Source organism: Corvus cornix, chromosome 4A, assembly GCF_000738735.6.
Source record: "Corvus cornix cornix isolate S_Up_H32 chromosome 4A, ASM73873v5, whole genome shotgun sequence".
Taxonomy (NCBI): Eukaryota; Metazoa; Chordata; class Aves; order Passeriformes; family Corvidae; genus Corvus; species Corvus cornix.
The window spans coordinates 13,331,257-13,349,202 of NC_047058.1; the positions used below are offsets into that span (position 1 = coordinate 13,331,257).

General features: G+C 40.0%; 1 protein-coding gene across 3 annotated transcripts in view; it reads right to left on the minus strand.

The window, feature by feature from the left end:
- The window catches only part of MTM1 (myotubularin 1), a 41,824-nt gene extending 24,672 nt beyond the window's left edge, over nt 1-17,152 (minus strand). For 2 of the 3 annotated variants that reach the window (XM_039571887.1, XM_039571885.1), the window contains exons 1-7: nt 17,099-17,152; nt 15,160-15,311; nt 6,904-6,975; nt 5,920-5,992; nt 4,331-4,425; nt 3,199-3,309; nt 2,213-2,314 (exon numbers count right to left, since the gene is read on the minus strand). In XM_039571887.1, the coding sequence (XP_039427821.1) occupies nt 2,213-2,314; nt 3,199-3,309; nt 4,331-4,425; nt 5,920-5,992; nt 6,904-6,966 (444 nt within the window). In that variant the 5' untranslated portion in view covers nt 6,967-6,975; nt 15,160-15,311; nt 17,099-17,152. Of the gene's footprint in view, nt 1-2,212; nt 2,315-3,198; nt 3,310-4,330; nt 4,426-5,919; nt 5,993-6,903; nt 6,976-9,036; nt 9,151-15,159; nt 15,312-17,098 lie in introns of those variants that run through there. The other variant, XM_039571886.1, reaches the window with a different exon arrangement.
- Between the last annotated feature and the right edge of the window lie 794 nt (nt 17,153-17,946).

The following is a 17,946-nucleotide window of genomic DNA, read 5'->3' on the forward strand; positions in this document are numbered from 1 at the left end:
CTTTGTTCTAAACCAGCCACTGAAAGGAGCAGTGCCATCACCCCTCCTCATTCACATCCACCCAGAGACACCTTGACCCCACTCTCACTTTGGACTAACAAGACAGGAAATAATTCAGAGTAAAGCTTTTTTTTTATCTCCTTGTTTAACTTCAGTTCCTTTCAGTTCCCTATATGGTTGATCATGCAGCCTCAAACTCATGCAGGAAAAAGCAAGGCAGGAATGGAAAACCAGGCAGAAGCACTCACCTTTAGCAGGATCAGTTTAAAGGGCTTGCGAAAATACAATGAAAGCACACCAAAAAATCACACACTTGCTTAGCTCACGTTAAAGTTAAGGGCTCATCCACACTGTGACATTAGAAAATAAGAACAGCTGCAACTTCAGATGTAACACAGGCTCACTTTATTTCCCTCCAAAGTAATCCTGATTTCTAATGGGTATACCCTGCTTCAGACATCGCTATGACACAAAGAACAGCCACTCTCTCTCCACATTGTCACTATCTTCCCAACTTCTGTGCTTTACTGAATCCGAGGGCCAAATTACTACTGCCTCAACCAAGACTTTTGTCATTAAGCTTAACTTCTGTCAGCAAGTGGCCTTCACATAGACCATATAATTATGAGCTTTACTATGTTCAACAGGTCCAGCAAATAAAGCAGGAAGTGGACAACTCCACACATTACTCACTGCCATCACTAGACAGGATCTCTGCGTCTTTTTGGAGGACAAAACCTAATACAAGTCCACATCTCATCACCAAGTTATTCACGCCCTGGCATTCTCCTGAGTCAGTTACAACTTGATTTGCCCATATTCACTACATACGATCCTCAAAAAAAAAAATTCTTCAGCATGAGAATGTGGATGAGATTGCATGGGCATGATGGAATCTACAGTGCAGGAAATATTCAACAATACACTTGACTGTGCCCGGGACAACCCAATCTACAACCCTCTTGCAACAGAAGCCAGGACCCCATGATGTCTAGAAGCTGCTTTTGACCTGAACCGCTACCTAACTTGATATTTCCACATACAGCTTCTTCTTTTCCATCATACTTTCAAAGTCCACATATCCTGTCATACTTCCAATCATTCTCTATTTCAAAATTGATAAAATGTCAACAGTAGAATTAGATATATTCACTTCTTTAACAACCATCTTCTTCGTGATTACAACTCTTCACACCTACCCAAAGGTAGAAATCTGTTTAATTTCTAAAGCCTATTTGTCAACAATATGAAATATTCTAAGCAAAAGCTTAGAATATTTAAATTCTAAAGCCTATTTGTCAACAATATGAAATATTCTAAGCAAAAGCATTTTCCCTTCTGCTTTCGCTCCACAGTTTGCATACAGAATGAAAATTTCTGCAAAAAAGTTTTAAAGAATTAAGTGTTTATAGAGTCCAGCCCATTGACTGACACATATATTCATAGAAAGAAATAAGATTCTTCCTACAGCCTTGTAAACGCAACAATTCTTTGAATTCAGAGCAGAACCTCCCAATACTTTGTGAACAGTACTCTTATACAATTATCCTAAATTAAAGCACACCAATAAAGTGTAAATTGAATATTACAATGGACAAAATAAAGCATTTACTAAAGAGGTGTCAAATGATTCACACCAAGGACAGTGCACAGATTTCAAAGAAACGGAAGATAATGATTAGCTTGTATCATTGTTGCTCAATTCCTTCCATACGACACTTTTTTAACCTGAAATAAATCTGTGCAAATTCATAAATGTATTCCTGTTATACTTTTCATTAGTTTCATCAATAAAACAAGTATTGTCTTACCGTATCTTCTTCTCCTGAAGTAAAACCCTTGGTAATTCATATTTATCATTGCCTTGGAGACTGCCTGATTGATCAATGTTTTCAAGAAATCAAGTAAGGCATGTATTCCCTATACTCCCAAATTAGGGAGGATAACTTGCAGTTTCTAAGCAATGAAACCTGTATGGAGCAGAGGTACTCAGCAGTTTATCTGGAGTACATCCATGATTTTACAAAATACATAGATTTAAGTGTTGTAAATACACAAAATAAAAGCTGCTGGGTAGTTTATGCTAACACCAAATTCTGTGGCTATACTTTTTAAGCAGCCATGATGTAGCCATTACTAGGTCAAATAGGTAAAGTTAATTGGCAAGAACTCTGCATTAATACAACTCAGCAGTAGAAATGATGTAACTTACCAAGTTATGTGACTGGGGAAAAGCATATTTTGTGAGGACTTCAAATATATCTCTTCTACTGTGCCCTTCTTGTTTTAATGCAAACCGTAAATTCCTCATATCCTAAAACAAAGCCATTATCTGTTAGGTGAACCAAAGCTGTAAGATGCTTCTCTCTGTACAAGTGCTGTATTATACACTAAACATGATTTAGAATCTGCTTGTAACACAGCTCAAGTCCTGTTCAGTTTTACTTCTTATCCCATAAAATAGAATAGAGTGTAAGAATTGTAAAAATAAAGCAGCACCACACTCTGTGCTACAAACGCCACTTCGACATGAAGCCATCAGAAATGGCTCTATTTGATTCACTAAAAGTCTCACCAGCTATTGAAAGTTTGCAGGATGGGAATTACCGTGTTTTCGAAAGAAACACTTGCCAATAATCTGTGTAGAACACATTGTTCCTATGTTCTCATCACTGGGGTCAAAAATAAGCAATCTGCACATTGACTGCTAAGACTCAAATGAGCACATGCTTGATTAATGAATCCAGCAAAGGACCCTGAATTATCCACTGGGAACTCCCCCCGTGACTGTCATGGTGCCCATTTTTTGTAAGACTATAGATTTTTTTACATAAACTTTTCACTGGCTTTATAGTTTACAAAGACCCCATCTGAGGTGTTCTTGAAAGATACCAGAATTATTAAAAATATTCCTTTTAGAACAAATGAAATAAAGCAGTGCAGGAATAAGGCCCTAAAATACAACTACTGTGCAAAACCTTGTCAATTAGTGATCTGGAAAGCAAGACCAATACCTGTGCTTGAATGCAAAGAGGACAGTTAAACAGCCCTTTATACAAAAGGTATTTTTCTGTCCAGTTTCAAGAAGCTCTTTTTAAATTCAACGTAAGCATGTACTTTTTCCTTCCTACAAATAGGTAATCAGTGAGAAAAAAACCTCTAGATTTCATTTCCTACTGAATTATTGGAAAGTCTTACTTTACAGGTTATATCTAATCCATAAGAGTTCTCTCCTCTGCTTGAAGCTCCTCCCATTTTTTCAATCCTTGAAATTACTCCCAATGGAACATTCAATATCACAACTGGATCCTGCAAGAAAAGTTTTGAGTAAGGAAAAGATTAATGTGAAAAGAAGACTCAAGCAAAATGTTCTTATGCATTCCAGAATAGAAAGCAGACATGAAATACATACAGGAAACAAAAGCATGTTTCTGCCTTGGAGTCTCCTCTCCCAACATGTTAGGAAGTCTGTACAGTCACTCTACAGCCTTGAGCATCATCCAGTTTAACACGCTACAAAAATACTTCATGCCTTGTTCAATATGCAGGAAAAGAGGTGGCAACACCCTCAGAGATGCCTTCTGCTACATACTGATTGCCCCTGCCTGCTAATATTGCTTTATTGATATACAGCATAAAGTAGAACTAAACAAAAAAAAGACCTTACTAGTACAGTTAGCCAAAACCAGAAAGACCTTAGCTCAATAGTCCCAAATCCTTATTTTTTAAAAAAACCCATATTACGAAACAGATTACAAGCACATTTTATGCTCTTCCATGTCACTGCTTATCAAACACATTACCACTCCCTGCACCCACAAAAGGTTCTATTGATCAAAGTATTTTTCTTTTCTAACAGTAAGGACAATCAAAGTCTCGGTTTACTGACAGCTATTTTAAGAACTGTTGCACATCATTAGTTGCTGCTCTTGATCTATCACAGATTAAGTGTAAAGGGAACAGCTATCAAAAAAGCTCTGACAGACAAAAGATAAAGGTATCTGTTCACTGTAAGTGATCAAACTGTAATTTTACCAGGCAAAAATCACACTTTTACAACACATTTAACTTTAAAGGACTTCTGTTTTAATACAGATTTCTCAGTGGCACAAAGGCAATTACTATTTAGTCATTACAGAATTAAGATATGGTTATTACAAACATTATAGACCATTTCAAGCAAAAAGCCTCCCATGCAATTCTACAAGCACATGTGTGCCAAAACTGAAATAAATGAACTGGCCACAAAATAAATCAAAGGCGGTGGGGGTGAACGGAAGAGAGTTTAAAGCCAACTCATCCCATGAAGTAATTGTGGCATATTACTCACATTTTCCACACTTCTTAGGTACAGCCTGTAGTTTGTGATGTACACTCTTCCTTTAACAGGGCCATTAAATGGACACATATAAATAACATCCTTGTCTGTAAGAAACATATTTCGTAAAAGATTATGAAAAGACAAAATGGGAACTAAGGACAGTATCACTCAAGTAGCAGTAAAATAAAATGAGAGCTGTACTCATAAGAGCCACTCAGAGGTGAATGAATTTAGAAAGTAATACATCTGAGTTTTATCTCCTTGAATTATTAAAAAAATTCGGAAGACTCATATACTAAACTTGTCCAAATTAAGTGCACAGATTTCAGTAGCCTTCCCTAGTTATATTTGTGTTTTCTTTCTCAGCACTACACAGGAGAGGGCAGGACATAGAACAGGGAGTACTGTGATTACTGTAACGTAGCCTATTCACCATCCCATAACAAATACATTGCTGATACTATTACACCATTCTGTAAACAATTCTCTACTGAAGTAGAGTTCAAGTTGTAGAGTGTTTAGGAAATTCACCATGCTGCAGAGAAACATTACATTTCAATTTGAGGCAATCAAACAGAGTAGGGCCATCAGCAGTGTTTCAGCAAGGACAGTAACAGAACAAATACTAACACATACCACTCAAAAAGATTTAAGTGAAGCAATGCAATCAGAATCAGAATCCTTCAAGCTGGAAAAGACCTCTCAGATCATTGAGTCCAACCATGACATTGAAGACTTCCATTTATTTTTCCTTGTCCACTCATTTCTTTAAGCCCAATCTATTTACCAGCCTTGCACAAAAAGTGCCTATTTCACTGCAGTGCCCCAAAGCACAGCCAGTTTTCATAAGGATCACATCACACATCCATCTTAGTCCCACACCCTCTCCCTTACACTTTCTTCATTAAAAACAAAACTACTTCCTCTGAATTACCACTTTGCTCTCAACTGAGCCAATCTTGTTTACAAATCCACCCAACAAAGCCGGGCATAGGGGAGGAGAAGCAGCACAAGTAAAAGACAGACCCCAGCAAAGACTTCCATTTCAGGAAGAGCTTCCATCAAGAAAAGAAAACTAATAATACATTCATCTCCCTTATGCTACCACACTTTTGTATGTAAAGGCCAACAAGAGCAGAGGCGCCCTGTTCATGCTCTGTTGCGTCAAGGAAGCATAAGATGGTACTTTGGGAATTCACATTTAGACTTGGATTCCACGCTGCTCTACAACGTATCAATGCATACTGGGTGGCACATAGAATTCTCTTGACTTCCAAAAGCTTGGAGGATCTCTCATCACTCAACATGTGCTACTTAATCTGTAGATACAATTAGGACATGACTTGCAATTTCTTTCTATTGGAAGATCTGCCATGTGAGCATGATTAAAAACCAAGATTTTAAAGACTTAGAAAGTTATTTGTGATAAATGATAAAAAGTCCCTTTCACAATTTCTTTGAAAAATTCATTACATTCAAGCATGACTTACCTTTGCCCCCCACCCAAACCAGTCCAAATTACAAAACAGTTCAGTGAGATATAAGTGTCTGCCAGACTGCTGAACATCACTGCATCAGGCAGCCATGGAGCTTCATACCTGTAACCCTGGTCTCTCCTGGCAGACGAGGTATTTCTTCATTTTGTTCCCAGTTAGTCCCATCTTTTAGAGTCTAAAGAGAAGCACAAGAGCACACAACGGTTTATTTACAATTTCAAGTTCCAGATTAAAAATAAAAAAGCCCAAGCTTAAAGGTAATTCCTGCATGGGAAAGAACAGGTCTTGCCCAAGTAGGAATTCACACACTGAACCAAAACAGGAATACACACCACTATCTTAAAATACAACTATGAAACATTTAAAGGTTGAACAGATCTGAAACATAAGCAGGTTTTAGTCTTCTCCTAAAAGAATAGTCAGTTATATTTGTATTAAATTGGAATTAAGCCTCTATACTCTAAACACTCTGGAAGTTTTGTGCATTTAATTTTCCAAGTACACTGGGCTTGGAAGAACAAATCAACTGAAATTACTTAAGCAATGTACTCACAACTATCACACACAATCTACTCATTTGTGACTTTCCCACGTTCAGTAGTTTCTGTTTTCTTGCACCCAGGTTACATTTTCTTCAGCTGCACAGCATTAGAAAGCAGAGGGGGATGGTATTTAGATTGTTTCATGTATTTTTCACTGCAGATGAACATCTTAAAACTGAGCCAGACAAATGTAACAAGGTATAACTTAGCAATTGCAATATAGAATCTTTCTAAGGCAAAGAAGTGCCAAAAATTTTCAAGCATGCCACAGAATATTTCAAGGTAGAAAGCAAGGATAAGACTAAGTATATTAGAATTGATTTTAAGGAGGGTCTCGTTAGCTATGATAGAGAACACTTTGCCTATCCACTCCAAAAGATATTTAAATCATCTCAGTTAACGGCATAAGAATTTTAGCAATAAAAATAAGTATAGACATTCAATAAGCCATTTAAATACTTATTTTTCTAACCAAATATACAAGACAATGATCTCTGGGAACTCTGATGTAAAAAAATAAAAACATGAAAAAAGTTACACTCACCCGTTTGCTTGAGGAGTTCTCCAAGGAGTTTGAATTATATTTAGGTGCAGATGATGAGGCCATGCCAGGTATCTGACAAGTAAACACAAATTGGAGACTTAAACTTCCTCCTGAACTACAGACTATTTCCAGGAGAGATTTTAGACTTTTGAGGTCCACAGGTAGACATCAAGAACTTACAAGAATGTTTTGCAAGGTACTAGTAATTCAAAAAATTACACAATGCCTTGTAATTGAAGGTTACTATTCAAAAACATCCAAATCTAACAAGAAATTCATTACTAGCTTTGCAATCAGGCCTTATTATAAGGAATATTCTGACTCAAGCTCTCTATTGGAATTCAGATGTTGGAATACGAGTATTAGTTCAGTAAACAGACATTAGAGTGCTTATTTTAAGTCACTGTATACACATATTATGAAATGCAACCTACTTGGGAGTATTATTGCACAGCTCTCAAAGTCACAAGCATGTCAATACACTCAAGTGTTTCAAGTTTAAAAAACAAAACAAGAAAAAGCAGGACTTCCACAGTACTTCTCCAGTTAAAAACAATCCCCCATTTCCTAACTGGAGCTTCAGTTACTACACCAAAAGAGTGAGTGTCCAGCCTGCTGGTCTGAACAACATTCATGTATTTAAAGGAAAAGGATTTTATTTATTTTTTAAATGGTATTAATTAAAGACAAAATCTCGCGTGTCATCACAAGATGATTCATCATCTTAATTTCCCAACATTGCACAAGTGAATTCTAGAAATAACACTGGGAAAACACTTCCCTTTCACTACTCACACTCCCTTCATCAACTGATCTGACATCACAGCAGTCTTGAAGAGATTCTGTTTGTTTGCTTGTTTGGGAGAGTGGGGGGGGGGGGAGGACGATTACAGACTAAACAGTTGTCATTTCTATTGCACAGATTTGTAGTCTTTGGAAGGCACTTCCTCTCCCCTCTCAACACTGGGAAGTTTGGCCAGATCTCTGCACCATGACAAAGCAGCCCACGCTCCTGTGTAACAGTGGGCTGACCGTGACACACTAAACTGCAAGAGGCAAAATGCTCTGACACCACTTTAGCAGTACAGGAGTGTGTCTGTGCAGGAATAAAGTGGAAAACCACACCCTGAAGTTCTATGGGCTTGTTACCCAACTCTTTTGTATCTCATTAAGAACACAGGAAACATGACATTGTGTTTAAAACGGTAATATTCAGTGATACAGTTTATCAGTAAAAAATCACATCCCTCCACAAAAAAAAATTTAAAAAATTAAAAAGGAACACACATTCAGTTGAAAAAATGAAGAAAAAAGCTTTTGAATGCCACAGAGCCTGTGTTACCCTGTCACACAGAAGTTATTTCTTCCCTTCTAGGTCTCCAGCTATCTCAACTTTCTCCAAACACTGAAACAAGGGCCCTGAAATCATTTTAGCGCAACAGCAACAATTTAAATGAAAATCTATTAGCAATCAAAATTAAATCATTGTCCTTTCAACTACCCTCCACAAAAATACTGTTGCAATACTGGAGTCTAATATTTTGACCATAGAGTATTAAGAGAAGATATTTGCACAGCTTTTCCTTCCTTGCAATATCTTACATACTATCAACTTAAGGTAGATTCAATTTTTGCTGTATTGCTATGCCAACTTGTCAACACCCAGTATTTGCTCAGATTACTTTCCTTAATTTATAGAAGTTTAAGGTTTTATAAAGATAAAAGGCATATTTACTCAGAATGTTGTTTTAAAAAAATTTCCTTTATGAAGTGGCTTTTTTTCATATTTTAAATGAGAAATGCCAGGTGACACAAAGGCACAGCAGCTCCAGTTTTCCTATGTCAGAAGAGACTAAGTAACTGGAGATTTTAACTGGAACTCACGTAAATTTAAATTAAGGCTGCACCAACCACAAGAGACAAGAGAGCACAAACAAGCCCTACAAAAATGACTTTTAAAGGATGTGACAACCCTGAATAGATCTGCACTGCAAAATGGAAATTCTGACTGCAGCAGGTACCAGCACACCCAAGCTGGCTGTTGATCCTGCAACCACAGCTACTTCAGCAGCAAAGCCACAGGAAGAGCTCAGCAGAGGCCACAGGAGCCCACCCAGGACCCTGGACACTCACCTCAGAGCCAGCCCACGGCCAAAGCTCAGAAAAACAGAAGCTTGTTTGGACACTCCTTATGCCTTCCAATCGCAGCGTGCTCCTGCTGCTCACACAGGGAACAGCACCAAGTGCTTCAAAAGCCTTCCGTGTGCTCCTGTGCCTTCTGTATTATTTCCTCCCCTTCCCGCACATTCACTAAGTTTGGGCTGAATAGGAGCATTACATGAGGTGAGTTAAGATTCTGAAATAATCCAGAACACTGAATATAACTCACACTGAGATGTGGAAAAGTTAAAAGAAACAGGCAGAGATCCTTTCAGGTTCTCAGAAAAAATTTTCCTTGAGGAACCTGACAATACAGCAGGACACAGCTTCCCTTCCCTCCCCTCCACGCTGCCACCTGCCCAGGCCACTTCAAGTAAACAAGATGTGTGTGGTCTTGCAGCAGCTGTTTATATCTCTGTGCATGCAAATTTACTTTGCCTAAGATTCCCCCAACTCTCCATGAGACCCACTTCTTTAAACATACTTTACAGTGAGAATAAATTCATTATCTGACTTCAATTTCTATAGAAAACTACACTCTAGAATTACAACCAACTACTCTGTTTCATTTCCAACACTTTAATGATGCAAATTAGACTTATTCAGAGCTAATCAAGTTGAATAAATATGTAATGAAGATAAGGTGTTATCTGTCATGGTATTTTTTAAATCCATCAAACATTTTCACTAAAATTAGTGTCAGTTAATTTCATCAATATGCAAGTGGAAGAATTCTTCTAATGCTACAAAAATTTTGTTTTGAAATCCAGTCATAATTAAAAATCCCAAGTACTGATAAGCGTATTTATAACCACCCACATTTCTGTAAGTAAACTATGTCCTAGTAATTAATTATAGAGCACTCATTAGACAGCATTTAGAACAGTGTCCACTGTTGGACACCAGTACAAGGCAGGCACTGATAAATTGCAACAAGTTCAGCTGAGGTTTCCCAAGAGGAACAGAACATGGAGCACCTGCCCTACAGTGAGAGGCTGAAGGAGCTGGGAACTGTTCAGCCTGAAGAAGAGACAGCTTCGGTGGGGACCTCACAGCTGCCCACTGCTATCTCTGAGGTAGTTGCTGAGAAGGCAGAGCCAGGGTAGTGGCGAGTGACAAGATACAACAGAAATCAAAACAAACTAGATTCCAGCTTGATTTCAGGGAAAAAGAACAACAACCCCCTTCTTTTGCACTGTAAGGCAGTCAGGCTGTGAAAACAGGGACCAAGGAGGTTGCAGTCTTCCTCTTCAGAGGTTTCTTACACCCAGCTGAATAGAGCTTTGAGCAACTAGGTCTGATCCTGCTTTGTGCAAGGGGTTGAACTGGAGGCCTCCTGAAGACCCTACCAACTTGGATTATGCTATGATTCTGTGATCTTCAGACAACAGACAAGATTAAGTTCTCATTAAAAGTACCCATCAAACAAGGGCACACCCTTAAGGAAGTGAACTTCACTGTATCAAGAGAAAACAAGTTTCCAAAACCATTTAAAACAAACATGAAATATTTCCTTTTTTAATATTATTTCTTTTTCTGTCTAACTGTAGAAGCAGCTTCTGGCAGCCTCCCAAAGTAATACTGCCATGAACAATTCAAAGAACTTACTCCACCACAGTCTTAAAATAGCTACAACTTTCTCATTATCGCAGAGCAGCAGTAGTCCTTCCACACAGGGAGAAATCTTTCAAGTAGTTTTCCACTGCAAGCACATTTTATTCCCCAGTATCACTTGTGTATTTCTACACTTGCACAAAAATTGATAACCTGTCAAAGCTCACACGTGACAGCAGCTGAAAAGAGAGTTACTCTGCAAATTTAAAACAAATCAGATTTGTGATTTGTGTTATTCTGCAGTTACAAATAGCTGAACATTCATTCCTCAATCGAGAATAGCAAGGAGACAAAGCAATTTTACTGGATTTAACTTGAGCTAATAAACAAAGCTTTGTTAAAGTTATCAGAACTTAATATAGTAACACTATCAAGAAATGGAGGCTCCAGTGATCTTACAATAACAATTAAACTACTTGGAATCTGTATTTTCATTAAACATGATATTTATACTTCTGCTTCCTAGGATTCATGGGAACGGAGAGACACAGAGCAGTGTTTGAAAGGCATGCTGGTAGAGTTTTCTTTGCTATAGTAACAACATACAGAGCCAGTATGAATATACTGCCTTGTGTTTCCCATAATAAAATTAAAAGTATAAAATACAAAGTCCTAAAACCAAAGGCATGTCTGTCAGAACCACACTGCACAGAAGAGATAATACAAAATATGTAGGATTTCAGAAATAACATTCAGACTAGAGCAGAACTCTAGGAATTTCTAAGACAGTATCAAAGTTAAGCTAGGACAACCATGAAGGAAAAAGGAAAAAAAAAAGTAGTGCACCCTAAGTATTAAGCAGAAAACAACATAAATCCTTCACAAAATATATATGGAAAAGCAGCAGTCCTGAAGTGTCAAGCCAACAACAGCATCTAAGTTATCAGGGTCACCAAAATAAGCATCAGCATTTTTAACACTAGTAAATAGGTATTTAATCTAATGAAGTCAAGAGTAGTCATTCATTTTACTAAAGGTTAATAAAATTTTAGGACAAGATATAAAGACATACAGGGGTACAAAACAAGTCACAAGAAAAATCTAAGGCAATGAAGGCAGTTTTCCAGACATCAGCTGTCCCTAACAAAACAGCACCAATCAAACAAAATGAAACATAGTGAGACAACAGAGCAACAACCAACTAATCAAGTCCACAGAAATAAATACATCTCTTTCAAACTCATTTAACCAGTTATATTTTACAACAAGGAACTACACTCAGAAACAAAAATAAGGTAGCAGAAGTCTCCAAAGTTACAATGCTACAAAAAATTAGCACAAAGCAGAGCATTCCAGTTTCAAAAAAGGTACAATATGCAAACAACTAAAACCCCACAGATAATCCACACCAGAGAAATACTTGCTGATACATATTTCCAAAGGATATAAACCCAACAACAATTTCCTGCAACAGTGAAAGATACCGATGCAGGGGGAATTTAGAAGCAAAACTCCTGGGGATGGAAGGGACCTCTAGTCATCTGGTCCAATCCCCCTGCAATGAGCAGGGGCATCTTTAAGTAGATCAGGTTGCTCAGAGCCCTGTCCGCCCTGACCTCCAATGTTTCCAGGGATGAGGCATCCTGTCTGGGCAACCTGTGGCAATGTTTCACCATCCTCACTGGGGAAAGCTTTTTCCTTTAACTAGTCTAAATTGACCCTCTTTCACATTAAACCATCACCCTTGTCCTATCCAAACAGGCCCTGATAAAAAGCTTGCGCCCTTCTTTCTTCTAGACCCTCTTCAGGTTCTGGAAAATGCTATAAGGTCTCCCTGGAGCCTTCTCTTCTCCAGGCTGAACATCCCTGACTCTCAGCCTGTCTTCACAGGAGAGATATTCCAGATCATGATCATTAACCATAATGTTGTTCGTGCTCTCTTACCGCAATTGGCAGACCACAGAATCTCCTATTTCTTCTTTACCATCACAGTTACAGGGTCTAAAATTCTTCCAAGCATAACCTCTTAGTAATGGAGGCCACAGCCCTCACCTTTGCTTGAGTGGATCCTCATGATTCTACTGATCTGAGACTGGACTGTGCCACCAGTTGGTCTTCTCCCCTTGTGTCTAAATTACATTCCCTATTCACATGTACTTACTAAATCTACTTTTTCCAGGGAAATCATATGAGTTTTCAAGTCTCTTTGAAAGCCTTCCCAATTCAAGTTGTAACCAGAATACACAAAGCATGCCAGCAGTGCAAACTTCCATGGAATACTGTCCATGTAGAATCTATCTGCCCTTCTGCACCAAAGTTTCCAAGTCAGTTAAATCAAAAAACTGTATCCTATAAAAAAAGTAGCACAAAACCCCTCTCAATCTGAAGCTGTTTGCTCAGCACCAATTCTCCACCAGGCTTTCCATCCCTAAGAAAGATGCACTCCGGAATTGTTGCCAACTCTCTGCTAGACTGTACAGCAGCTGCACAACTCAACACGGACTGCTGAATTTGTTTGTGAAGAGCCAGAAACGCTCCCTCTCCCAGAAAAAGCATTGTCTTGTTCTCTAACGTGCCCTGCATTTGACAGGACAAGTCATTGTCCCCAAAGGATTCAACACAAACAAAATTCACAACAGTCAAGTGACGGCTAATTCACCAAACTAATTACAAGTGCATCACTTGCCTCCCCACTCAGATTTTACAGGCTCACTGTAGAAGGGCATTTTCAGGATATTAGAAGGAAGATCTTGCACTAACAAAAACTGGTATCCTGACAGTGGAAATCTACAAATGGCAGCAAAAGAAACAGCTTGGCAGAAAATTTCTCAGTGCCACCAGATGCTAAACACTTCTATGTATAACGTTCCTAAAAAGAAAAGCCTCTTGTAGCTTGTACATGGAAGCCAGGTATTGAATAAAGAATAGCTGGAGGAAGCAAAAAAATCCTCAGATCTGTCTTGACTGATATTTCTCCTGTCAGCATTTGAACTTTTTTGTTTTAGTGTCTTAATGTTTCAAGGAATTTTACTCCCACCCTTTATTCAAAATAAATCACAATTTCCAACAAGACCTAACATAAAGGTCTTTAACATTACTTTTTCTAATTATTAACCCAATTGCTTCCTCCTTTCAAATTACATTGAAAATATAGCTTAGAGTGATATCCTAGCTTTTATCCTGGCAAGCTTTCTTTTAAGAAAATTACAAGTCCTCTCACAAAGAGAGGTGACAGTAGAACACATGCCATCATGGATCTGATAGTTAGGTATTTTTCCTGATAGGTGGTATTTTATATCACCATTACAAAGGAAAAAGTACCTTCTTTAGTAGCAAGAAGTGTAATTATTAGCTAAGGCCTGTTTACCAGCAATTGCCAAGAGTCCTATTCCTTGCAATTTATGCTAACAATCATTTCTGTCCAGTTTTACCCACTTATTGCTAATCTTGTATTTGTTCTATGTGTATCACCTTTCCCTTGCCACGATTATCTTTTTTCCTAGACTGCTTCTTAATATTCAATCTGGTAGCCGAGTTCTAAAGTGGAAGTTCAGTCCTGTGAGTGGATCAAAGGAAGCAGTGGTTTTCCCTCTACCAGTTAAATCTAGCTAGATTAGGTGGCATGACAGAAGTGAGTGGGTTTCTTAAGGAACCATTTGTCAGATTACCTCTAGAATCAACATTACATCTGTAGGAAACCTGTGCCTGAAGGCTGATCTGTGGCTTTCTAAACCCACCCAGTCTATTTTCACTACTTTGCATCCCCTGCAGGGAATGCATACCTCCCACATTGTCAAAAGCTGATGCACTTGACAGGAAAGCCTATGGGATAGCAAACACAGCTTCCAAGTTTTCTATTAAGAAAGCCTTCGGTTGCTCCCTGCTCATTCTTCTTGAAAGATATCCCCTTAGGCCACTGTAGTTCTATCGCTAAAGATTTAACTGATGATTCCACAAGGAAAATGGAAATTGTATCTGTTACACAATGATATACTATATTTAAAAATGACACTGTAACAGTTAAAACTACATCCCCTACTCAGACTTTCCTCCCAACTTTCCTTTAAGAACATGTACAACCCATCAGACTCCTCCTCTGCCATCTGCTGTTTAGTTCCCTCTTCCACTACATAATGCCAAGGAGAAAGTACCATTCTGAGCTGGTCTGTGCTTAAAAAAGTAGACTAAGTACACTATGACGTCAAAGACTATGATGAAGTCATTTACAAACTGATGTTTGCTTCCATCCCTGAGAAAGGGGAGATTGGCACTACCCTGCCTAAGTCATTCACGGGGCAGCACCACACTTCTGGGGGTGCTCTCTTTCAAGCAACAGGCAGGGACTTCGCTGGGCACAGAAACTTGGATCCTTTCCACACTGATGGGTCCAGTCACATCCCAGTCTCTGCTGTACAGCCTTTCCACACACTACATGCAACAACACAGCAAAAACGTTGTGCACCAGTTACTTCAATATCGTTGGGAAAAAACCAGATCCCATCTTACACAAAAGTGTACTACAGTCTACTTAAAGGCACTTACTTTTGTTCTTGCTTGCTCAGGAGTCTCCAGATTTAACAAGTCATTTCAGCTGTATAAAATACAGATGCCCACTTCAGTGTCAGATGGCAGGAAAACTGTGTTCATTCCTTCAACTTTCCAACAACATTTGACTTTTGTGCTGTAGTTGGCCCCTAACAGGAATGGAACAGGTAGGAAGACATTAGCACTGCCAGAAAACATCAATTGCCATTACTTTTAAAAACTTCAGAAAGGAAGCAAAATCCCAGAATAGTTGCTGTTAAAAACATTCTGGAGAAAGGAAACAAACAGTACTAGTTCTTTTTATGGTTTACCTTATGTCAGGAGGTTTGGCATCAAACACGTGGAATTGAGAACTTTCTCTTCTAAAATTCTAAGAACTGGTTTTAAAATATTGCTAAGTCAGTTTCTTTTCCCAAATACACTTAGGAATGACTTTCATATGAAAGTTGCCATGTAACTTGGCAAAGTCAGAAGGAATAGACCATGAAACAAAAAACTTATTTCTACCCGATTCAAGTTCTTAGAGAAATTAAAATTAGTATGTTGTGTCCTTTAAAACAACACACACAATATTTACAGTTTTAGTCACTTCTCATTAAATCAGTTGTGCACTCTAAATTAACTATCGGTAATTAACCCTGTAACTCTACATACAGGAATACAATAGCACTAGGGTTTGATCAACCCTGATGGTGCTACATGCCCATCTCTTTTGCAAGTGTGTTTTCTGTGAGTTTACTTCTGACCAAGCATAGAATGATAAACAGTGCAAAAAGGGAAAATTCTACTTTTTATTGAAAACAGCTCTATAGCTCATCTCCTGGGACACTTGCAGGGCCAGAAGTTCCGTGTATTAAGACTCTGTTAATAACTGTGCAGCCTAACTTTTTTAACCACCTAAACCACAAATTAACTTTAAAAAGAAACCTATAGCAGGGAAGAGGTTCTGGTTTTACGTCATACTATTCCTGTAACATGAGATACCTGGTCCTTCAAATCTGGCTAATGATGAACAAAGGTATGGCCACTAGCAAGCAACGGGCACAATTCCTGCCCCAGAAAAGGAGCTGTGCCACAGAGCCAAGGTACTTTTTAAACATTCAGTTTTTGTCAGTGCCTATTCTGGCAGCCAATCTACTGACCCACGACAGAACACCTAACACCCAGTTTGCCTATGCTGCTTTCTATAGCACTAGGAAAAATAGGGCTTTCTGTGAAAAAAGGTAATAGTCTTCTTATGCTCTTAAAACACGTACACCTGAAAAAAACCCACACCAACAGACCAAAACCCACCAACTACACAAAGCAGAAAACATGCCTTTTGATTGCCGCAACACAAAAATCAGCAAGCAAAAAGTCCGTCATCTTCAAGAATCATTTCATGCTTTAAGTCAACTAAAAAGTTTGCTCTGAAATGGAAGGTTTCAGCTTTTCAGCCGTGAACACTGAAAGAAGTAACATGCCTCAGAACAAAATTCAAGCCAGTCAGAAATGAACGCGACAGCGGCTTAAAGGTCTGAAGGCGAATCAAGAGCACTCGGGATATTCTCACATCACAGGAGACGACTTAACAGGAAAGGTAAAAATTACACTTCAGAGGTGTCTTCGCTGAGCCCCGACACTTCAGCAACGCCTCGCTCCCGGATGGATGCTGCACACCGGGGCGTGAGCCAGGAGAAGCCGGAGCCCAGCGGCCACGAACAGCCCGGGCAACCGAGCCCCGCCAGCCGCTGGGCCTCACCGACACTCCCAGACCCACGGACACTGCCCGGGCCCCGCACCGACACTACCGGGCCCCGCACCCGACAACGCCTGGGCGCCGCACCGACACCGCCGGGCCCCAACGACGCACAGCGGCCGGGCACGGACTCTCCCGGGCCCCGCACGGACTCTCCCCGACAGTCCCGGCTCCGCGCCGTCCCTCACCCACACTCACCGCGCCGCCGCCGCCACGGGCCCCAGCGCCGCGCTCACGTGACGAGCCCGCGCCCGCCCCACGCCGCGGGGGCTGCCGGGAGCTGCGGCCGAGGGGCGGGGCGGGGCTGGGGCGGGGCGGGGCCAAGCGCGGTGGGCGGGGCTGCCCCGAGGGGCGGGGCGGGAGCGGCGCCCTCAGGCCGTGAGGGCGGGTGGAGCCTCCATGGGGGCCCTGAGGCGCTCGGGGCCGGGGCCGCCGCCGTCCCCGCCCCGCAGAGCGGTCCCGAAGGAAACACCCGGGGAAAAGGGAGGGGAAGAAAGGGGCGTGCGGCCAGTGTGAAGCGGATCACGCTGATGGAGTGGTGAGAGACACCCCAAGCCTTCTGGATGCCCACTGGACACCCCTGAACACTATAATAAAAGGAGTAAACGATCAGAATGCTAAAAGAAGTAAAAGAATTGGTGATGTAAATGGCAGGGGTATCATTAATGTAAAATTAAAATGAAATTTAAATTGTCCATAAAATGGCCCATTGGCCCTGTACAGGGAGCAGCTGTGCGTGTCTGGAGGGCAAGTGGGGACCGGGGCACCTTCTTGTGGTCTGATGCTCTCTGCTCTCAGGGAAAGAGGATTTGTGATATTGTCAAGCCTTTTTGATATCATGAAACATATTTTTGAGTTAAAATACAGCAGTGTGCAGCTTCTCCAGTGATGTGGCTAACACTAACTTGATCTCCCATCAGTGGAAGGACAATTCCTCCCTGCTTGTATGACCGGATACCACAGGAGAGCTGATCAAAGAAAAAAAATAACACAAGAAGTAACCTTGGGTTCAGTTCCTTTGTGAGCAATTAGGAGCTCCGTACTCA